This window comes from Marmota marmota, unplaced genomic scaffold (assembly GCF_001458135.2).
Source record: "Marmota marmota marmota unplaced genomic scaffold, marMar, whole genome shotgun sequence".
In the NCBI taxonomy this organism is placed as follows: Eukaryota; Metazoa; Chordata; class Mammalia; order Rodentia; family Sciuridae; genus Marmota; species Marmota marmota.
Window position 1 is genome coordinate 10,305,440 of NW_026000108.1, and position 25,000 is coordinate 10,330,439.

The following is a 25,000-nucleotide window of genomic DNA, read 5'->3' on the forward strand; positions in this document are numbered from 1 at the left end:
CCCCCCTCTCTCTCAAAAGAAAAAAGAAATTGAGAGGGAGAAGAGTTGATAGCATGAGAGTAACCAAAAGTGACAACACTACTGGACTGCTCTCTAAGTGAGCAGCACCCACATGTTGTTGGTGCAGTTCTGCTTGTTCTGAGTGCCACACTGACTACAAAGTGCTTTCTCCAACCTCTAGGATCTCCCTTAAGCCATGGAGGGTGAACAGTAATAAGTAATAATATTGCCCTTTGATACATTTTGTGAATGTGTGCCAGTGCTTCAACTTCTTTTCATCCAGTGATGAGTGTGTGTACTTTGAAAGTAAACAAGTGAAGCCATCCACCCCCGACTGACAACCAAAACCCACGTATTTTATATTCTTAAGTTGTAGTTCAGTTTCATATTTCAGATTGTCTGGTTTAATTTCATTACTAGAATCTGGTTTCTTTAGATATTTAATTGGATCTTTTTGGTTCTTCAATTTTCTCACTAAAAAAATTAGGATAGAAACTCAAAATTTAGAAAACAGAAGCTGAATAACTTGCTAAAGACTGCTGTTAGTAAGCTGAGAAGAGAGCAGGAGACTTTAGAATTTTAGTAGCCATTTTTACATCTGTGGACTGGCTTATTGCACAATGCAATATAGAGCTTCAGTTCTCTTGAAAACAACCAATTTACTCTGATCTTTAAGTATTTTTGAAACTACAGAGCAATTCAGTTTTCTTGTTACATATTTACCAGTTTTTAACTTCAGTGACTTTTTAGTTAAATGAATACTCCAATGTAAATATCATGATCTAGTAAATTCTTAGGAGCAAAATGTCAGAAAGTCATGTTACTTATCTACTTATCTCAATTCAGTAAGTATAGATTATGATTATGATATTAAGAAAAATCAAAAATTTCTTTCCCTGCTTTTAGATAGGAACTTGCTACAATTCATTCTTCTGTCTCTATGTCCTGGGAGCTCTAACAGAAATTGTACTTTGAAACTGCCTCTCAGGAAGACTCACATGGTTTTAAGCCTTCATACATTTATAGTAAAATCCTCCTTTAGGACAGAGCTGACAGTTTCCTCACATATTTGGTTTAGCTTAAGGTGGGGGATTAATACCTGAATTTTCTCTCAGACTATATGGCATTACTGTGTTTTGTTTTTTTTTTTTAAATTGATCCTTTGGGAATTTTAGAAGCCTTTTTTAAAATTGTGATTTTGATATTCACTGGAAAGTTATACCATTAGAAATAGCTACTGTGAAAAAAAAGCTATATTGAAAGTACTGAAGCTACTACTACTGAAAGTACTTTGACACAGTGAATAATAAAGTATATATATATATTTTTTAAAAACCTGCATACCAAAGGAATGCATACCAAAGGAATTCATAAAGAGTTAGAAATAGTCACCAGCTCTCTCATTGCATAGTCTCCTCCCCCATTCTGTGCTAAACATGATGTCAATCTCAGACTTGTAATCAATTTTAACTACCAAATATCCCCTTTTGTGAACTTTGTGTTTTAAAGTAGATCATCAAAGAAACTTATTTCATTCATTTGTTTAGTCATTTTTTTAAGGAAAAATGTCATATCTTCTGTTCATGTACAGTGCATCACATGAGTTGATAAGAGTTTCCGTCCCAAATTCCTATTACTCTTTCCAGAGTAACAGTGGGGGAACAGTATGAATTTCACAGGGCATTCTGACTTTCAAAATCCAGTTTAGAAAGAGTTGCTTTTTTTTTTACTTGGGGCCTTTGACTCACACCCTCCAACGTAGAGTAGCTGTTTTCATTTAAGACTTATCACTGGGTTACAGTCAGACTAAGTTACTACCAAGATGACTTTATACAGTTCAGTTTCCTCAAGAAGAACTTCAAGTCACTCTGGCTTTAGATATTCATTTTTGAAGTATGACTTAGGAATAATCAAAATGTAATTTTACAAGAGGTAATTAAGAAATGACAAAGATTTCTTTCCCTGTATTTTATTTGGAACCTACTACTTCTTTTATGTATCCCTGTTCTTGGGAGCTATAAAGAATTCTGCTTCAGAGCTTTCTGGGAAACAGGATTAAGAAAGGAATACACACATGGGGAGGTGACTTTCACATGAAGAAAACTACCTCTCTTTGGTATTATTGTTTCATTCCATTCTGAGGGTGAAGTAGAGTGGTCTGGGTTAGAGTAAAGTGGGAGTTATATAGGGGGGTATAAAGAGTAATTTAAGCCTGTCATTCAACTTAAAATATTTCTATATCACAACCTCTGCCCCATTAGTAGAAGATTAAAGGGCTGCTATGCTCTAAAATAAGAATATATAGAATATTTAGAATAATAGAAATAAAGAGCCTATTTTAGTTGATACAAGCCTCAGGGAAGTAGTCTTTTCCAGCAAGGAAACTCAAAGCTTGAGTTAGTAAATTACATGTGGAATGGGAAGATAAGAAAAATAATTTTAAAGGGATACAAACTATAGAGCTTGAGTTACTGAGGTTTGACTTATTTGTAGCCCATAGCCATTCAGATTTATGTGCTATCATAAATAAGGAATTATTAATAATGAAGTATATCCATGCATTTCTTTAAAGCTGACCCAGGACTTTCTGATTTGAAACAGTCTTGTGAAGTAGTCAGAATAAGTGTATAGTTCCTACTATCTCCACTATCAAATCCTTTTTATTATGATTCAACCAAGGCTGAAATCCTCATCTTTGATAATTTCAATAGCTATCAGAGAATGCAGAAGGCATCTGAGGCATTTAAAAAAAATGCCAGAATAATACTTCAACACAGCAGTCAACAAACTATGGCACAGAGGCCAAGCTTTCCATTTTTTTAAACAGAGTTTATGAAACACAGCGATTATTTACCCATTTATTTACTTATTTTCTGACTGCTTTGGAGTTTGAATGATGGCAGAGTTGAGCAGTTGCAGCAAAGAATGTATTACTTGCAAAGCTTAAAATATTTACTGTTTGAGCCTTCATAGAAAAAAATATTTGCTGACCCAACTTGCCCCCCACTTGGATGAGACTGCTTACCCAGTCATACCAATTTTTAAAGGAAACAGAATTTTAATGAACTTAATTTTAAAGTAAATATGTCTAGAGATGAAATCTGCAAAGACATGTGTAGTGACTCATTATGCTTCTAATTTGCATTTTCCTGATGGCGAGGCATGATGGTGAAGCAAGGTTTCTAAAGGCTTATAATACATTCCACTTAATCATGATGTATTTTCATTTTCATATATTTTTGGATTTACCTTTGTTCTGAGTGAGCTATGCCATTAATATAGACCAAACAAATTTGTGTCATTCCACAATGTCAGAATTTATTGAATAACACTAAGTTATCAAGCTATACCACTTTCAACAGTAACACAAGTCACGCATCATACTAATATAATTGTGTTTGTGTGTGTGTGTGTGTGTGTGTGTGTGTGTGAGAGAGAGAGAGAGAGAGAGAGCGCTAAAAGGGGTTAAGGTGGCCACACAGGTTCAGGAGGCTGAACTGAGCAAAGGCAGAGAGCACATAGGAATGAATGCAGATTCCTTGTAGGTGGTCAGATAAGATTATGAACCAGCTGAAGAACTTGTTGAGGGCATAGAGCTGTACAGTATGGAACTTGTTCTAGTCCAGTGTCCATACAGATAGCAGTTTCAGAGTATCAACTTGAGATGTCAGTTTGGAGTGAGCTATGCATTATTGCCAGGCGCAGGAGAAACTGTGCTGAGCTAAAGCCTGGGGACAAAAATAGAGGTTCATTGCTGTGGTAGTTTTCCTGGAAAAGGCTCATGGTGAGTGACCAGATGATGGGGTCAGTGTGCTACCTTGTTCTACCTCAAGTTAAGGGAGTTGCTTTATCTTGTAATATGATGGAGTTAATAAGCTGATAAGCTCATGGACCTGGTTTTTCTGATATTGGAGTTGATATGCCCATGTATCCATGTGCTTCTGATTTAATTCAGCAAGTTCACAGGTGGTCATTTTTGTTAGCACAGTTAATTTTTCAGTTTGTCTTATGGTTGTCCTAGGCAGATAGTGGTTTTTTACTTGTACAAACAAGGTATAGAGTTGTTCTATTTCAACACTTATATTCAAATGGAATAATTCATGGCAAACTACTGCTTTATAAGATGGAGTAACAAAGGGTTAGGCACGGCTTGTAAACTACTGTTTTATATATCATGGAGCAGCAACTCAGAAGGGCACAGCCTACTTTCTACACTCTGCCAATGTCATGTAGGATTTTTGATCTGTGTTTATAAGAGATATTGATATTACATATGAGTTTTATTGTATTCTTGTGAGATTTTAATGTTAGGAAGTGTTTCCTCTTTATGCTCTAAAAAAATTTGTATACAATTGCTGTTATTTTGTCTTCAAAAGTATTTCTTTCACAGTACAGCCATCTAGGCCTGGAGTTGGAAGGTTTATTACCTTGTTTTTACCTTCTTTGTTGGAAGGTTTATTACCTTGTTTTTATTTGCATTTTAAGTTAAAGATTTTTTTTTTTAAGCTATCAAACTCTTTAGATTTTTCTGTTTTTCTTGGGTCAGTGTTGAAAGATAAGTGTTGTTGTTTTTAAAAGGAATTTGTTCATTTCCTCTTAATTGTTGAATTCCTTAATATAAAGTTGTTCATAATATTTCTGATTCTAGCCTTTTAATGTCTGTAAGTTCTATATTGATTCATGTTCTCTCTTTCATATGTAGAATTTATAACTTGAGTTTTCTTTTTTCTTGATAAACTTGCCCAGGGGCTTATCAATTTTATAAGCTTTCAATTTAACTCTTTATTTTCTTAATGTTAGTCTCTGTTTTCTGTGCTGTCGACTTTGTTTTGTTTTTTACTACTTTATTTTTGTGTTGAATTTCCTATTTTTTCAGCTTTTCATGGCAGAAACTTAAGTTATTGGTTTTAATCATTTCTAGTTTTTTAATATATATTTAAAACTATAAATATTCCTTTTAAGTGTGGCGTTGGCTGCATCCCACAGGATTTTTGTTGTATTTACATTATAGGTAATTGTCATTTCTTGAAAGTATCAGCAAAAATGTGTATATCATTCATAGAATGAGTGTTTGAAGTATATTGTACATGGTAGACATACCTTATTGTTTTTTTTTCTTTTACAGCCATATTAATTTGGGCTATAGGGAAGGATAATTGGCAAGATAAAAAGTAGTAGTTTTGTTGAAGATCTATATTTATTTAATTTCTCTTTTTAAATTAATATGAAAAATCCGTAACTTTTTTGCTTCTTGAAAGAGAGCTGTAGTTATTTTCCAGCATTGAAAATTCTTGCCAGTGTTGCTCATGTTTGAAATGTTCTTTACCTTTCAGCTATATTTTTTGCTCAGCTAAACTTTGGCTAATAGATTGTAGATTTCTTTACAGATATACTAACTGTGTAATATTTTTATAATACTAACTAATATATTTTATTTTAGATTGAATATTATAGCAACCATTATTATAATAACAGTCATTACAATGTAATTAGATTACAGAATCTAAATATACTTATAATATTACAGTTACCAAAACGTTTTTGTGGTTACTTCTCCTTCTGGCATTGCTTACAGTGATTTATTTTGTCACTGTATTCAGTCTTTCTATTCAGACCCTAAATATTTATGATGATATGTATTTTTTTCTCAAGATAAAAGTCTTTTAAACTTTATCTGTTAGATTTATGTAATGCTAAGTTTGAATATGAGTTAGGATACTTTTAAATGAAATAGTTTCCAAAGTATTTGCATGGTTGAAATAAGTACAATTGAATTTGGCATTTTTACTCCCTAAAAACTAGTTAGTTTTGTTTCAGTCTTATTCATTTAAACACACATAATTTAGTAGATATTGATGTTCATTTTATTAAGTAAAAATACAGATTGAGCATCCCTGATCTGAAAATGCAAAAATCTGAAAAACTCCAAAATATGAATCACATCTGCTATTAAGGATTCAAATAAAGGATACCTATAGTTTCATGTTGAAGAGATTTCTTTCCATTGGTGACAAAGAATATTGACTTTTGTTTTTCATTGGTTCTTATTTCTGATAACAAAAGTTTTGAACAGTTACATTTTTTAAATTACAGAGTCACTCAATGAACATGAGTATTTTTCAGAACATCTTACTGTATTTAAATTGAAATCAAATCTGTAGAATAATTTATTTTACTATATCAAATATGGTTTTCTCCTATTTTTGTATACTGTAAACTTCTTATAACCAACATCTCCTTAGCCCACTCTCCCCTCCTTGTCCCCAGTCAGTTCTATGCAGAGTGTGACATTTCTAATTGTCTTTGTATCATTGTCATCCTGTTCAAGATGATAGCATATTAAAGACTACTATGTTGAATATTTCTTACTTTATAGATTAAGGCATGTACTGTAAGTTGTGTGCTTGTTTCTTTATCAAAAAATACTTAATCTTGAAATAAAAACTTTTCTGCATTCTTTTTTTTTCCCTTCTCAAATACATTTCCAAGGACTAGTCTTCATTTGATGTTTATACTTCACAAAACTAACTCCTGAAGAGTGACTCCCATCCAATTTTACTAAAACTGGTACCTTCAAATATCTTGCATATCCTCAAACATAGTTCTCATTTTTTAAACATCATCATTTTAACATCTCACATTTTCTCTTCTTCCTTTTGCTTCTTTATCTTTTTGTTAGGACTTTTGTCTTTGTAATATTTGCCCCCTCCCCCTTTGTTTACCACTTCTTTCTGTAACTTCTTGAATGTTCTACTATCTTGTTTCCAAAGGAACTTTTCCTCGTCATTCTTCTGGAAGGGTTTATTTTGTTTTTGTTTTTTTAATTACTGACATTATAAAGAACTTTAAACTATCACCTTTGTGGAGTTGATGCTAAATTATCTGCTTTGTATTTTTTAATAGGGAGATTGAACATAGGGGCACTTAATCACCAAACTGCATCCCCAGCCCTTTTGTAAATATTCTGTTTAGAGACAGGGTCTTGCTAAGTTGCTCAGAGTCTCCCTAAGTAAGTTGCTGAGGCTGGTTTTGAACTTGAGATCTTCCTGCCTCAGCCTCTGGATCTGTTGGGATTACAGACATGTACCACCGTGCCCGGCAATTTATGTATTTTCTTCACTCGTGTTCCATACATTTGCACCATATGAAACTTTACATGTCTAAAGCTTAACTCATTTCCCTTTCCTGTACCCCTCTTTCTGATCCTTACTGCCCTATGATCAGTTAATAGTTCATATCATTTATTTTCTACAGTGTTTCTTTGATTCTTTTTTTCCATTCTTTTACCCTATTTTGCTTCTCATCTGTTTTGCCTACCATCCTTTGGAGTTTTTGTTGTTTTTTTTTGTTTTGTTTTAATATTTTATTTTTTTATTAGTTGTTCAAAGCATTACAAAGTTCTTGGCATATCATATTTCATACATTTGATTCAAGCGGATTATGAACTCCCATTTTTACCCTATATACATATTGCAGATTCACATCGGTTACACATCCACTTTTTTACCTACTGCCATACTAGTGTCTGTTGTATTCTGCCGCCTTTCCTATCCTCTACTATCCCCCCTCCCCTCCCCTCCTCTCTCTTGTTTTTTTTCCCCTTTCCCCTCACTTCCTCTTATATGTAATTTTGTATAACAATGAGGGTCTCCTTCCTTTACCATGCAATTTCCCTTCTCTCTCTCTTTCCCTCCCCCCTCTCATCGCTGTTTAGTGGTGATCTTCTTCTCATGCTCTTCCTCTCTATTCTGTTCTTATTTGCTCTCCTTATATCAAAGAAGACATTTGGCATTTATTTTTTAGGGATTGGCTAGCTTCACTTAGCATAATCTGCTCTAGTGCCATCCATTTCCCTGCAAATTCCATGATTTTGTCATTTTTTAGTGCAGAGTAATACTCCATTGTGTATAAATGCCACATTTTTTTTTATCCATTCATCTATTGAAGGGCATCTAGGTTGGTTCCACAGTCTAGCTATTGTGAATTGTGCTGCTGTGAACATTTTTGTAGCAGTGTCCCTATAGCACGCTCTTTTAAGGTCTTTAGGGAATAGTCCAAGAAGGGGAATAGCTGGGTCAAATGGTGGCTCCATTCCCAGCTTTCCAAGGAATCTCCATACTGCTTTCCAAATTGGCCGCACCAATTTGCAGTCCCCTTTGTGGAGTTTTTGTATAACTTCTTATCTACTCATTCCTAACTTCTTTGTCCAGATGTGCTAAGTTTTCCTAAAGAAAAGAAAATTATAATCTTGCTTGAACCACTGTACTACCACCTACTAAATATCTTCTTAGTCTGTTTTTTTGGGGGTGGGTGGAGCAGGGATGTTGGTAGATACCAGGAATTGAACTGAGGGGAACTCGACCACTAAGCCATATCCCCAGCCTTTTTTTTTTTTTTTTTTTTTTTTATAATATAGAAGCAGGGTCTCACTGAGCTGCTTAGTGTCTCACGTTGCTAAGGCTAGCTTTGAATTTGAGATCCTCCTGCCTCAGCCTCCCAAGTTGCTGGGATTATAGGTGTGCACCACCGCACCCACCTTAGTCTGGTTTTTAAGCTAAGTACTCCTGCTAGCTTCAAAGGAATTTTCTTTTACTCTCCTTGTTTCTGACATGCTTCAGCCAACTTTGAATTCTGCTTATTTCATAAATAAGTTTATTTTTTCTGCTTTTCCATATGTTTCTCCTTCCACACAGAAAATTTACTCAAAACTATGTTCTATAAATATTTCTACCTGTAAGTATTCTATACTTTCTAATGTGCTCTGGGCTACCTTTCCCTTTTTACCACAGATGTATTATAATATCACTTGTAGATTTAAGAAATTACCCTTGATTAGACAGACTGCTCCTTTGCATTATTACACTTCATTGGAAGTATTTTGTAGCTTTCTTATGGACATGTGCCGTAGTCCCATGATTATATTTTACCTTTTCTAAATTTATATTTCTTGAGGTCAGTGAACTATATCTTATTAGGTTTATTTTACATTTTGTGATCCTTAGTGTCTAGCCTCAGAATTATTTCAGAGCATTGTACAACAAGCATGTGCCCTATATACAAGGGTGCATTCTTGAAGGGGTCTCACATGGGGACTAATGAATGCCTTTTTTAAAATTTTGCATATGCAAAAAAACCCGAGTAAGCTTTGGATAATTGGCACATATATAGTGGATTATCTCATTGTCTTACATACAAATATTGACTCTTTGCATGTGTTCTTCCCTATTGTAGTCTGTTCTATTTCCTTTCTGCCACCAGTTTCTATAGGATTCTTCTGTTATTCAAACAGTCTTTTCCCCAAACTTCAGGTTCTTGCTGCTGTACATAAAAACAATTTTAAAAAATGATATAGTGTTTTGTTTTTCTTTTTGCAGTATATATAATTATTGTCATATGACTGTACCACTAAGTCATTCTTCTAGATTATGTCTCTCAATTCTTGGTAATTAAAACCTTATACTATCTAAATTTCCACTAATTTTTCTTTAAACCTGTGTCACCTTTATTTTGAGTTTGTTTTTAGTATTTTTATGCTTGACTTTATCATTTTCTTAGACCTGAGATTCAGTTTATCTTTGTTTTTATATTGTAGGTCGTTCTTCCCTTTTTCCAATAGATGATGGTTTGCTGGATGATGGTCACAGTGATCAAGTTGGTGTTTTAAATTCACCCACATGTTATTCAGCTCATCAAAATGGAGAACGAATAGAACGCTTCTCTCGAAAAGTTTTTGTTGGTGGGCTTCCTCCAGATATTGATGAAGGTAAGGTAATTTGACCTTAAAAAAAATTTTAAAATACTGAAGTATAGTACAAATAGGGTATGAAACTATTTTTAACCTCCTAGAGATTTATATAGTTAGAAGGGATACCCATCTTTGTTAAAATAGTTTGTCACCTGTTGAAATATGAAGGTAATCCAACAAATATTTTTAAGCTTTTATTTATATATTATATTGTATATTGTTATAGTGAGCAATTTTTTTGTAAATAAGATTTCCTAGATAATATCCCACTTATTTTTTAAATTTATTATAGAACATATTTTTATATAATCATAAAAACACAAATACACATATACAATGAAATAAATGAAACTAACTATGAAACTATATTATATGCATAACAATCAAAAGTTAAATCTCTTCAAGTATTAATGTACTCTTAGAAACAGGTAAGAAAGTGGCTATAAAATCCAAAAGAGAAATTTAAGTTATACAAAGGCTAATAAATATGTGGAAATGATATTTTATAATAATACCAAATAAGATAAAGATTGCAAATTATAAAATTTATTTGTCATATTATGGGAAATCTTCCATTCACTAATAATTAATAGAGAAGATAATGCTACATTTTTGGAAATTTTTCAGTTATGATTCAGATGCTCCCACTTACTGTAAATGTGTAAATGTTAATAAGATTTCCATGTCTTAGAACATAGCGTTAATATTGGGTTTTGCCATACACACACACATATTTATCAATGAAAATACGTGGCATATGTCAGACCTTGGTATATTTTTTCATACTGGTTCAGGAGATCATTTTTTCCCCCTACAAGAATATGACTTTACTTATGAAGCAGCAATAGCTCTTTTTATTTAACTTGATGTAATGTTGATTTTTTTAAAAAAGCCAGTGCTATTTATGGTTTGGTGTACTCTAGGATTATAGTATTCATGTGATATTATATCAAATTTTTAAAATCATGTGATATTATATAAAATTTTTAAAATTAATACCAAACAGATTATTCTACTTTATATTTGGTACTTTGGTACTTTGAAATATTAAGTTTTTAGAGTAATTAAAAGTGTGGAATTCCTTAGAATGAATTATTTTAACTAATTTCTAATATATATTATTTGTATTTTCTTAAGATGAAATCACTGCTAGCTTCAGAAGATTTGGGCCTTTGGTAGTAGATTGGCCTCATAAAGCAGAAAGCAAGTCCTATTTTCCACCAAAAGGTAAGGGTTTTTACTGTTAATAGTTGCTAAGGAATCATTGTATATAAGAGCAAAAGAAATGCTGTCAATTACTTTGTGTTTTCTTTTAGAATTGCATATATGTATATAAATATTAATTTATAGAGTGATAACTTAGGTTGAATGAGTCAGAATGATCCTGAAAACTATTCCAGTTTTACTTTAAACCAGTCAGGCTTGATGGAGGAGACTTGACATAAGTATCATAAGACTTAATATATTTTATTATAATTTAATAATGATTTCATAATCTCAATAATGTTTGACTACTCTCTCTATAGCATCATTCTAAGTAACTTTTGTATGAACAACGTAATAAAGTATCCCTCTGAAATGAAGATCATATGAAGTGATTTATTTATATTTTATAGTATATAAAGCTACTTGAGAGGTTTAAATATTATAAGATTTACATAAATGTTCCAGATCACAGCAGAGTAATATGCAATCTGTTTGTAAAGAAGTAATTTAGATAGAGAAGAAATCATACTGATGTTACCTTGCAAATCCCATGATGATAAGCGGACAGTAGGAAGGAAGAGCTGGATGTTATTAAGTCAGTCAGAATGGCAAATTGCAGATCTTCTGAAGTGAATAAAAAAAGGAGAAGTTGAAAGACTAAACTTTTCTTTGAACATCATAAAATCATAGTTCTAGAGACTTGTGGCTGAGTGAATTGTCAAGCCTAGAGAAAAAGACTCTAGCGGATCTGTTAAATGATCTGATTGTTGACTGTGGGAAAAGAAACATGATAGAGAATTATTGGCACACAAACACTTACCTGCGTGTTCCTAGTGAGGAATTAGATGGCCCTTCTCCACTTGTTGTCTTTGAGAATTATAGAACCTCCATTACTACTTCTTTTACAGAAATAGAATAATGCTCTGATTTTTTTATACTATAAGATCTTAGATCTTATATTATCAAACATTTTTTATAGGGATTCTGGATCCTTGATCTATGTGGGAATCTATTCAAATGTAGAGACCTCTCTTCTTGTATGCCAAGTTTTTACATGATTTTGGAGTTTACTGAACTTGGAGGTCTCCAGCCTTTGTTTGCTTATTATTGGTACCAGGAATTGAACCCATCTTAACCACTGAGCCACATCACTAGCCCCACTTAGCCCCTTTTATTTTTTATCTATTGATTTCTTTATTTTGAGACAGGGTCTCACTAAGTTACCTAGGACTTCACTAAGTTGCTAAGGCTGGCCTGAACTTGGCCCTGCCTCAGGCTCCCAAATCCTTGGGAATACAGGTGTGTGCCACCATGCCCAGCTTCAAGCCTTAAGTTTAAAGAGAAAATTGGCTCCATATAGATAATTTTTGTTAGCTTAGTTTTCAGCTATTGCTGTTATAGTTTTATCATCTTGTTCTTTTATAAAGGTTGAGTGTTCAGTAAAAATTTCTGTTTCTAATGTTCTTGCTTAAGCTGTCATCTTCCCTCACTGGGTCTACCCCAGCTGTTCTCTGTCCACATCTCTTGCTTTCTTCCCCTCCCACCACAGTCCAGCTACAGCCAACTCTTAAAACTCAACTGATGATCCCATTACTTATTCACCTTCTCTAAACCCTCTTGTTGTTAAGATAAATGCAAAAATGCTTTTACCTTGTCTGGTCTCCCTTCTTTCTATCTTCTTCTACTATTACTTCTTGTCTTCCTCCAGTCCCAGAACTGGTTCTGCTCTCTCCTGCCTCAGGGCTTCTCTGTATGTCTCCTGGCCTGAAGGTTCTTTCCATAATTCTTTGTCTGTATATTCCCTAATTACCTTTTCTATCTCAGCTTATGCATTGGTTACTTATTAGGAGAGGCCCTTCCTAGTAAATCAGCTTCCCCTTGTTGCCCTTGCTAGGAGCACTGCCTCTTTCACAACTTCACAGATATGTGATTGTTAGTGTCAGTTTCTTTCTCCCCTCTGTAAGACTCTCTTTATATATCTTTAAACTTTGTAAATATTTGCATTAGGTTATAATTTTTATAATTTTTTAAAATATTTGTATTCTTGTATTATTAGTAATTCATGATCTGATAATTGCCCAATAATTGATACAAGTAACAAAAAAAGCTACAGGATAGAAAAATTACTTTGATCTCAAGTAGGTAGGAGAAATCTTCACTGAGAAATTTTGAATTCTAAAAGCTATTCTGTAATTTAGATAGATAAAAAGGAGTTGAACAGGGTTCTAGGCAGGAATTGAAATGTACAGTTAACCCTCTGTATCTTTACGCTCCTGTCTTTGATAAATTCAACTACGTGTCAAAATTATTGAGTGAAAAAAAATATTTGCATCATCACCAAGCATGTAAGAATTATTCTCCTTGTCATTGTTATACAACTGCTTATTTAACATTTATATCATACTAGCTATTATAAGTAATAGCTGATTTGGAGTATATGGGAGTTATAATGTATATTTGCATGTACATTTTATATACAGGTACATTTTATATACAGGACTTGAGCATCCCTGAATCTTGATTTCTGTGGGGAATTATGGACCTAAACCCCTAAGGATGCTAAGGGCTGACTATAATTTTAGAAAGAATTTTGAATTTTTGGGGTGGAGACAGATACAAATTTTTACATGAACTACTTGCTTATATAGGAGAAATGGCATTCCAAGCCTAGAAGGATGGGTTGTAACAATTAGTAAAACACAACAGTTGTCTTCATTGCTGTTTTTGCCATTGTTATTGTTTTTTTCAGTGTTTATTTTCTCAAACTAAAGGGAAAAAATAGCACTAGCAAATCATAGGTTTTTTGATACAATTATAGTTAATTATAGCTATTGCCAAAGACTAGTGTTTCCAAGCCTTGTTCTTTCAAGTATTTTCTTGTTTCTGTAATTCAGTATTCTTTCATGGCTTGGAAAACACTGATGTAGAACCATTTAGTTGATACAGCTACCTTGTAATAAAGCAGGGACTTGAGCCTATAGAAGCTGAGCCACACATACACCTTCTACTTTACAGTGACCAACAATCACATTAGCTTACTGTAATAAATTTTGAAGAAATCATTATATGGTTTAAAGAAAACATACAGATATTTTAATATCTAATGGCTTGCATTAGGTTATAATTTACTTGCCATATTGCTTAATTTTTATAATACAAACATTTCTTTCCAAATGGTAACAAAAAATTTTTAAGTAATATTAAAAATATGGATGTTTTTTAATTGAGTAATATTAAAATATTAATATCAAAATTATCACAAAATTAAGCAAAAATATTGAATTTAAAGTATTATTTCAGTAAATTAGTCTGATGGTTTCTTACTGTGCCTAGATTGGCTATAGTTCTCTCATCTTTTGTGTCAAAATTAAAACCTTAAAGAAGATTAGTTTTCATTTTTTCATGCATATTTAAATTTCTTCAAGCAATTACAAAAATCCAAGAAGTGTTTTTGATCGTGCATAGTCTGGTGGCACACACCTGTAATCCAGGAACCCAGAAGGCCAAGGCAGAAGATTGCAAGTTTGAAGCCAGCCTCAGCAAAGCAACTTAGCAAGACCCTGTCTCTCTCTCACACACACACAAAAGGGTTGGGGATGTGGTTCAGTGGTTAGACAACCCTGGATTCAATATTCAGTATCAAAAAATAAAAAATAAAAGGAAATACTTTATTGCTACCTTTGTGACATAGAATCCATTGTTGACAATAGCTGTTTTTTTGAGTTCTGAGTACGTGACCTTGCACTTCCCATTGTATCACAGAACCGCATGTGCATAGTCTACTTGATGGCAGCTTCCTATTGGGACTAGATTACAATGTTGTTCATTTATTTGGATAGACATGTTGTCAAGGCAAGACATTTTTTAGGTCAGTTGCTGTTTTCAGCTGCTGAGAATAATCTCATAATAGAAAACTTGCCATAAAAAATTGACACTAGCTTTTATATAACTTATATTTTGCCTTTTTTTTTTTTTGAGGGGGTACTGAGGACTAAACTCAGGGTCACTGTACCACTAAGCTACGCACCTTATTATTTTGAGACAAAGTCATAGAGGCTAGACTGATCTTTTCACATTCCTGCATCACCCTCTTGAATAGTTGGGTGTAGCACCCAACTGAATGCATGTTTTTTCCAAAAATATTGGCAGTTGGTTCACAGTAAAGAAGGGAAGGACTATTTCCCAATAATATAGGTATCTAAATAGGAGCTTATACCAGCTCTCAACCTAGTCTTCAAACTGCGATTTGATTTAAAAGTCCTTGACCCATCCTTAAATAACATGTTTCATTCCAACCTCTGTAGGGTAACTTTCTTAGTATCATCTGAAAGTTTTTAGGAATACTAGAATTTTCTCAGTACTTACAGAATTTCCTAGGCCTTTCCATGTGTGCTGTTGACCAAAAGTATGCTCTAGAACTCGTATTATTCTGAGGATATTTGAAGGAAACTCTAGCTTTTAATACATTAAACAGGCTAATTCTGCCAGGTTCTTTATAAGAATGTGGTATCTCTCACTATTAGACATGGGAGACCCCGGGGCAAACGTGAGTTTGAAATTACTCAGCTAACTACTTGCTCTGACATTGTCTTTGAGCAAGTAATTTAACCTCTTGTTAAGTCCTTTTTTTTCTATAAATGGGGACAATAATTAATAGACTTGTGAGAATCAAATGAAATAATTTAGGTAAAGTTCTTAGTACATACAATACCTGATGGTAAGTGCTCTACAGAAAGCTGCTAATTGTTTAACTATCTGTGTTTATATATATTATAAAAGATATTGTGTTCTTTTAGAAGACATAATGACTCAAGTCCTATTTGATAAGGCTTCCCCCCCAAAAAAAAAAAAAAAAAAATCATATATTTCCTAAACAGTACTGAAATTTGAGGTGAAGTCTCTTACTTGACACATTGCCTCATTTCTAATGGTTATTCCAGGCTATGCATTCCTTCTCTTTCAAGAAGAGAGCTCAGTTCAAGCACTAATTGATGCTTGTATTGAAGAAGATGGAAAGCTCTATTTGTGTGTTTCCAGCCCTACTATCAAGGACAAACCGGTAAGTAAATACCATATGAACTGCATGCTACAAATTTTTCTAAAATTCTTTTGAAATGTTTGTTTAAAAACAAACATCCCAGCAGCTTGGGAAGCTGAGGCAGGAGGATTGCAAGTTCAAAGTCAGCCTCAACCAATTTAGCAAGGCCCTAGTAACTCAGTAAGACCCTGTCTCTAAATAAAATATAAAAATATATTTTTAAAAAGCGGGGACAAGGGGTGGGATGGGGATGTGGCTCAGTGATCGAGAGCCCCTGAGTTCACTCCCCAGAACAAAAAAAAGAAAAAGAAAAAACTACCATGTTAAAATTTCAGTTTTTAAAACATTCAGGAGAGTTATAGTATCTAGATAGAAAATTATACTCATAATTTGTCTCTGAATCCAATTATAAAATTTGTAAACAATGAAAGGAGTAAGGCTCAAATGTAATTTTTTTATAGGTTCAAATTCGTCCTTGGAATTTAAGTGATAGTGATTTTGTTATGGACGGTTCTCAACCTTTGGATCCCCGAAAAACAATTTTTGTTGGAGGTGTTCCTAGGCCGTTAAGGGCTGGTAAGTCAAATCTTAACAAATTTTGCTTTTTAAAACATCATTTAAATGTGTGTTAGTGAATTCAGTAAACATTGGCAGTTATTATGGACCTGACATCATTTGGCAGGGCAGGGGCAGATTCTTAATTATACCAGTAATAGCTCTAAAGAATTTTGAAAACCTTTGTTGAAATTTCGAAGGAATTGGATAATTGGATACTCATCTATCAATGTCAATAGCTAACATCAAGCAAACTCTGAGAAGAACCCACTTGACTACTTCAGACTCCTAAGTACAACTCTCTAAGATATACTGCATATGTTATGTAGGTTGATTTTGATATCTGAATAAATATGGAATTTTTTTTAGTTTTTCCTATATTTTATCCATTAACTAAATTATCATTTTAGATGAGTGATAAACTTCTGTTTATCATAGCCAAAACCAGAAGTCTCCTGAAAAATGTCATATAGGATAGAATTGGAGATGCAAGTGCCCACCGTGTCAGCAAGTTACGTGATACCACACATCCTCTGAATTCCATCATTCTTCCAGTCTGGGACATGTGTGTTAAAGAACTGTTGACACACACTTAAACATGATGACTTCTATAATGAAAGACTGTGGAGAGTAGATGAGCATATAGCAAGGAAATGTGATGTGAACTGATATTTTAAAGATACTTGTATTTGAGCTCTGATATAAAGGTGAACAGAAAGAATAGGAGTGGGGCAATAGGAGTGCTGTGAGGGGTGCAGTTTAGAAAAAATAAATAGCATGTTTAGAAGTCTTCAGTACAGGGAGGCTGGGTGCAATGGAGGAACTGGAGGAAGCCCAGAATGGCTGATTGAGGATGCAAGGAGTGAGGCGAGAGACACAAAAAGACACTGAAAAGTTAATGCCAGTTATATCATACAAGTCTTTAATAGGCTGATTTGATATTTATCCTCAGAGCAAGGGGAGACCATTTGAGTTTTTAAGCAGAGGGAGGACATATCATATTTGCATTTGAGCTAATGTTGCAAATAAATATGGGTAGGCCAAGTTAGGAGTCCAAGAGACAGTGGTGGCTAGGATGAGTAGTCACAGTGGACAAAGAGTCAGGCAAACAGATATCACAAATACTCATGAAGTAAATGCAAAAGTTGAATCTTAGCTTTCAATTTTGAGCCAATATTGGATTGTGGTTTCTTCCACTGAGGTATGAGTAACACAGGAGAAAGGAGCAAGTTGGAAGGGAAGATTGTGAGCTTGGTTTTGAACACAAGTTCACAGCACCATTCAGAGGTTGTAAATAGAAATTTCAGTTAAACCATATGATATCTGGTATAGTTTTTTTAACAATCATTCTTCTTACTGTTTTGGAAGTAACTAAGGGGGGGTGGTCAGAATCAGAGAGATAAGACTGTTATAAAGCAGGTGAAAATGATGATAACTTGAAACAGGATGTTAGAAATGAAAGTGAGGAGATTAGATCCCAGGTATATTTTGAAAATCAACTTCATGTGTGTAGTGGAGGAAAAGAAAACATGGTAGCCAAGGATCTTTACTTGGCAATGTTATCCTTTTTTTGCTTATGAACTGAGTCAGCAAAAACTCACTGGAATGTGTTTAGTGAGATGGAGGAAGATCAATTTTACATGTATTCCATTTTTAACTCAGTAGATATTGATATTTAACAGATACTGCAATATCTATAGCATATCTGCAATATGAGTTGTCCAGTAGACAGTTGTATTTATAAATCTGGAGTCCACAGGAGAGGTTCTTACTAAAGATACAAATTCAGGAGCTTGAAATCTCCTAATGGTATTTAAAGTCATAATTCAGGAGTCACCAAAGCCAGGAGTATAGATAGAGGATTTAAACTTAAGGCATTCTGACATTGAAAAGTCAAAAGAGTTGAGTAGGAACTACCAAAGAAGAGAAAATTATCAGTGAAGTGCAAATTAGTAGAACAACATATCTCGGAAGCCAGATGGAGGAAATATTTCAAGAAGACGGAAAAAATTAATCATGGTCAGTGCTGCTTATAGGTAGATGGACCATTGGACTTGTTACTAGGGAAAGTTGACCTTGACATGAGCAATTAAAGCAGAGTCATGGAATGATTGCAGTCTGATTATTAAAGGTTGAACTGAAAATAGGAAGGCAGGGATTCAGAAGTACCTTAAAAATTTTTAAAGAATTTGTCTGTAAAAGGAGAACACAAAAATGAAGTAGTACCAGAGAAGGAGAAATATGGTTGTGAGCATCTTTTAAAAGAGATTTCAAAAACAATCCAAAACAAAAATGTATTGGAAATGACCAGTATGAGAGAAAAACTGATGGTAAGGATGAGGGAGGGGAGAATTGCCAAAGCATATCCTTCCACTGTGAGGGCAGATGGGACCTAGTATATAGGTGACAGGATCAGATTGAGAAAAGAAAGCATGAGACTATTTACACTAGAAAAGAAGATAGCATATAGTATATGTAGGGTTAGTGTGGTAAAATGTGGTGGTGAGTCTAACTTTATATTTTAAAAACTAAAGAAAAAAGGCTTCTTAATTCCAGGCCCTCCTTTAGCAACTGAGTTTTGTTAATGTTCTATTGTCTTCCACTGACTTTTTTAAAAGTACTTAAAAATTCTTATTATTTGCTTTGTTTTCTCATATTTAATACGAACATCTTTCTTTTTTGAAGTGGAACTTGCTATGATCATGGACCGGCTATATGGTGGAGTTTGTTACGCAGGAATTGACACAGATCCAGAGCTAAAATACCCAAAAGGTGCTGGTCGGGTTGCTTTTTCCAATCAGCAGAGCTATATTGCTGCCATTAGTGCTCGATTTGTTCAGCTTCAGCATGGTGATATTGATAAACGCGTAAGTTGCATACTGGGAAGTCATTTATGTCCCATAAGAAGTTGCTGATCCAAAGCTTGTTACTCTAAAGAGTTAATAATATATTCAAACACTTTTTATACTCCTTTATCTCTTAGAGTTATATCAAAGTATCCTTGAAATGCACAATTCTTATACTTTAAAGTAAGTATACTGTAAAAATCATGAATATAGATCATTTTAAAGCTATGTTTACCATTTTATCAGCCAGTGGGTGGCAGCTATCTTTCCAACCACGGAAAGATATTGGCTGCCTGGGATTGATTCCTGTTTCCACCATTTGCTTTGTAATCCTGGGCAAATTAATCTAATCCATGCCTACTAATAAAATGGAAAACAGTACTAGTGTTTGTCTTAGTTAATTTGAGAACTAAATGAATTCACATATTCGTATAAGCACTTAGAATAGGACTTAGTGCAGAGTGAGTACTATTTCAATGTGGATTTTGTTGTTCTTGTTTTGTGTCCCAGGGTGCTTAACCACTTAGCCACATCGCTAGACCTTTTTCTATTTTGAGACAGGGTCTCAGTAAGTTGCTGAGGCTGGCTTTGAATTTTCGATCTTCCATGCCTTATCCTCCCATACTGCTAGGATTATAGGCATGAACCACCACACCCAGCTAAATGTTAATTCTTAATAATAAAATTTAAAATTAAAATACATTGTGTAATTTCTCTAAATTGATTGATCTAAAATTTAAAACATTAGCAATTTGGTAGCATTACTTACACCATCACCAAGTTCTGTGAATGATAATTAAAACCTGTCCTATTAAATAATTCTAAGCACTGATTACCATCTAAAATGGGGCAAAGAAGTGAACATAACTCAATTATTTATTTATAGATCCATATCATAAAAATCTAGGAAGAGTTCTTTTACATAGCTAACCAATTTTCTAAAATAACCATGTTTACATTTACAGTACACCTGAAATATACTAAGAATATGGGGTAGAGGAATTTTTTAAAATCCAAATTGGTAGCTATAACTTGAGTGAGCACTTTATTTTTCCAGTGTAACAGTGTCATGAAGCCTTTTCTGAGGCTGCTTTGCACATTGAAAGATATTTTGAGGACAGGGAAATTAGATGACTCAATTCAAATTGACTAGACTATGGATTGCAGAAGTAGCCATCAATATAATTATGAGATCATCCTATTTACAAAAGAAGTACAGCAAAGGTTTGGTCAATAAATGCAGAATGGCTTTTTTTGTTTGCATTGCCACATAAAATATTACCAAAAGAAAAAATAAGAGGAGGGCTATGCTTTTATTCAAACATACATATATAAACTTTTTGAACTGATTTGAACCTTAGATTTCTCTAGTCATGTAGTCCTCAACCTCAGCTACACATTAATCACTTGAGAACTTAAAAAAATCTTGAGTTCTGGGTCCTACCCTCAGGCTTCTGCTGTCCTTGGTCTGGGATACACCAGGACAGCAGGAATTTATAAAGCTCCCCCTGGTGACATTAATGTACAGCCATTGTGAAGACCACAGATCTAGTCTTATCCCCTACTTTTAGAAAGAGGTGATGGATCACTGAAGAAGGTATTTACATGTGTATAATTGTTCAATATGTGCAAGCAGAAGGAAAAGATGGTTGCTGTGTCATACCTCACACCTCTTTGTTCCAAAATGGTAGGAAGGACCAGTTATTTGGAGCAGAGTATTGATTCCTAAACAGCAACTCAGATGCAGAGCAGATGAATTAAAAACATGGGCCTTCTTAAAGTATTGAAATAACCGAGAGAAAAGTTTATTTTCTAAGCTGTATGCTACAAAGGTATATTTCGAATCTTATTTGAAAGAATTTGATTCGTCACTATTTTAGAAGTAACCAGTATTTTTTATACATGGAAATATGATGCCATTAACCTTGATACCATCATCTCTTCAATGTAAATATAATTATTAAATCATAAAATAGCTTGAATGACTGTATAAACTGAAATGTATACTATCCCAAAGATTCATTGCCTACTTATTTTGAAGGAATTAAAATTATGTATTCACCTTAACCTTTTAGCCTCATGTACATTTTGAGGCTTAGTTCTTATCTCTCTGATAGCTGGGAAGCACAGTCACAACAGAGCTGTGTTTAGTTGTATGTTTTGCCTGTTTTCATTACTAATACAATTAATTCACTAATTTCTGGTAGATACTGGATTGAATTGTGTTATATTTCAAGTTGTATAATTATTAATTGTTCATTATTTCACTAGTTATGAGTCCAGGGTGACAGAATATTACTTTGTAGGTTCTCTGAAGTGAAAAAAGGAAAAGGCAGAAAATAAAACTAGGTCAAACATTGATGAAACTCCCTTTCACACATTTCTCTTTGAGTTCTGTGATTTTGGTATAAGTAGATTAGCTTCATTAAATAATATCTAGAAAATTTAAATCATTCCATTTTAGTCAATCAACAGTTTACATTCAGTAGCTCTTGAGCATATTTGGGGGAATATTATAAAAGGGAAGTAAACAGCACAGACCCTGGTTTCAGTGTGCTTGAAATTGTTAAGAAAAATGTCAATCACAAGAAGGTAACCCAGAAAGCATGTAAATGTACCACATTTATTTCTATGATGTTTTCAGAGTTTCTGCTTCATGCCATACATTCTGCTAGATATTAAGAACTGAATGTTGAGCCCATGGTTGCCATCCCTATGCTCATGGGATTTATAAACTAATGAGAGGAACTTGTAACTCTCACATTACCTGCATTTATTCTTTGATCACAGTAATGCACTTTGTTAATTTTATTTGTAATGAATATGATGAATCAAAAACAGTAGCATGGCAGAGGTCAGAGAGAATTCATAAAGGAAAAAGTTGGTAAAATTTGGGCATAAAAATTTTGTTGTAAAAATTATAGATCAATAGGAAAATGGTAAAAATTCTTAACTTGCAAAAATAACTTATATGACTTATAAACAGCCGGGCGCAGTGGCGCACACCTGTAATCCCAGCAGCTCAGGAGGCCTCTGCAATGGCGAGGTGCTAAGCAACTCTGTGAGACCCTGTCTCTAAATAAAATGTATACTGGGGATGTGGCTCAGTGGTGGAGTGCCTCTGAGTTCAATCCCCAGTACCCTCCCCACCAAAAAAAAAGATATAAGCAGGCAATTCAGAAAAATAGAATGTCTAGCCTACATTAAATATGCTTATACTGATCCTAATCAGTGAAATAATAAATATAAGTAATGGTGTAATTCCATTACCTTCCTATCAAATATTTGGGGTAGAAATCTCCTTTTCATCAGCTTTTATGTGTTTCCAATTTGTATTTTAAAGGATACTTTCATAAATAGTTATGAATTCAATAGAATTTGTTGGGTTATTTTTTTACCATAGCAAATTCTACAATATCTCAAACTTTGCCCTTCAAAACACTCAGTTTTCTGTCCTCTCCTAAGGAATAGCTAAGAACTTTCGGCTCTTTGGCACTGTTCAGTCAGACAAGATAATAAACTTCCATTTATAAAACTCTTCTGAACAGGAAGCAAGGGTATAGCAGCAAATTATAGTTAACACTGATTTAAATAGTGTTTGCCATGTGCCCAAGCCCTGCCATGCTTTTTCTTGTATAATTAAATCCTCACAACTTAGAGCCAGATAGTATTATTTTCACTTTACAATGTGGAAACTGAGGTTGAGAGATCTTATCCTTCATCCTGACTGCCATCTTTACATCCTCTGCTGAGTCAGAGCTTCACAGTGAGCCTTTTGATTTATACCTTATAAATCCACAGAAATCTAGACATGCTCTTAACAAGTGAGGCATGGTTCTGGTTTGTACCAATTATTCACAAGAAAGGTGTAGCTCTCACCTGCAGTAGAGAAGCTCTGCTTTAACCAGTGTCAAGAGTGTTGCCATCTTTTTGGTATAAGAATAAGGGAAAAGACAAGTGGAAACCATTTGTCTTCCATGACTGCTTGATAGCCTGTCTGCTTTTCACTCACAGTCACCCCCAACTCTCAAAATATCAATACAAGGTGTTTCAGAGAAGGTGTTTCAGAGATACTAGTTCAAGAAAAGAGAAGATGGAATGTCTTGCAAATCAATTAGATTTTTAAGGTTTTTAGAAAGTATTTCATTTTGGGAAAATACAGTAAACACCATTTATAGTCTTCTGAAGAAAACATAATAAAATAAAATAGCAGAATTAACTGCTTGTCACTTAACCACACAGCCAATTATAGACAAAATATAATTAGTATAAGAACAGATGTCTTTTTTTTAACCTACTATATAGGTTAAAAACTAATTCCTTGTGAAACTTTCTACATTCTCAACTTTTCATGCTAGTCCTTTTCTCTAGAACACTGTATAAACATTTTAAGTCATCAATAAATTTGATTCCTGAAGCCAACCTTAATGAGACACTTTCTACCTTCTCTTTCTCTAGGTGGAGGTGAAGCCATATGTGCTAGATGACCAGATGTGCGATGAATGCCAGGGTGCACGCTGTGGTGGAAAATTTGCTCCCTTTTTTTGTGCCAATGTCACTTGCCTGCAGTATTACTGTGAGTTTTGTTGGGCAAATATCCACTCTCGTGCAGGACGTGAGTTCCATAAGCCATTGGTGAAGGAAGGTGCTGATCGTCCACGACAGATTCACTTCCGCTGGAACTAAGAATAGCAAACTGGCCTCTGTTTCAACAAGGAAAGAAAGGGTGCATGTGGCTTACTGTGTCTGAAGATACTGACATGCAGAAGAAATAAGTGCATTCTTCTGCTTTTCACCCCAGCTATCAATACATGCATCTTTATCAGCAGCCAAAACACTACAAGCCTCTTGTTTTTCACCAAAACCCTACATCTCAGGCTTACTAATTTTTGTGATATTTTCATGTTAAAATAAAATGTTTTTTTGTATTTTCTCCAAGTTATTTTTATATGTAAAGTTAAAATTAGATATGAGAATGTTTTGCGTAGGGGCAACACAGTCTGCTGCTATATAGTGGGTGAAGCGTGCACTTATTTCTAAACATGGGTTTTTAACTTCAAGATCTGCCCCAGTAACTTTACCAAAGGTAGCAAAATAATAGTGAAGATGGAATATGTCTGCTACAAATGCTTATTTTTATTGTTGCTATTTTCAGTGTATACATAAACTAAAAATTAGGGTTGATTTTTTTGCTCTCCATTTTGACTTGCAAGAAATAATACCTCAAGATAATCTGATTTATTAGCTATTTTTAAACATTTTTAATCACAAGCTGTATTAGCTTTGCTGCTATATAGGTGTTATGTGTAAATGCCACCTATTAATACGGGATTGAAAGCGTTAGAGACACACTGCATTGCAGATAAAATGCAGGCAGCACAATGTGGCCTAGACTGCCATAGTTTTAGAATGTGAAAAAAAAATGCATGTTTACTTACCTGTATACACCATATGCATGCACTAGAATTATTAACTAACAAGAGGTGAGGTATTGCAAATGCTCAAAAAAGCTCTCTTGAATCTAGGTAGCATGAACAAATTATAAAATTTGTTTAAAAAAAAGCGAACTTGCATGCATTATTGTGACTTCAAGTTAAAAATGTCCTACAT

At 33.9% G+C, this 25,000-nt stretch overlaps 1 protein-coding gene across 9 annotated transcripts in view; it reads left to right on the plus strand.

Moving 5' to 3' along the window:
• Positions 1–25,000, plus strand: part of Cpeb2 (cytoplasmic polyadenylation element binding protein 2) — a 70,748-nt gene that overhangs the window by 42,884 nt on the left and 2,864 nt on the right. For all 9 annotated transcript variants that reach the window (XM_048784200.1, XM_048784202.1, XM_048784204.1 and 6 more), the window contains 6 exons: positions 9,593–9,763; positions 10,883–10,972; positions 15,892–16,010; positions 16,451–16,565; positions 19,230–19,411; positions 23,849–25,000. The exon at positions 23,849–25,000 is cut by the window's right edge and continues 2,864 nt beyond it. In XM_048784200.1, the coding sequence (XP_048640157.1) occupies positions 9,593–9,763; positions 10,883–10,972; positions 15,892–16,010; positions 16,451–16,565; positions 19,230–19,411; positions 23,849–24,076 (905 nt within the window). In that variant the 3' untranslated portion in view covers positions 24,077–25,000. The remainder of the gene's footprint in view (positions 1–9,592; positions 9,764–10,882; positions 10,973–15,891; positions 16,011–16,450; positions 16,566–19,229; positions 19,412–23,848) is intronic.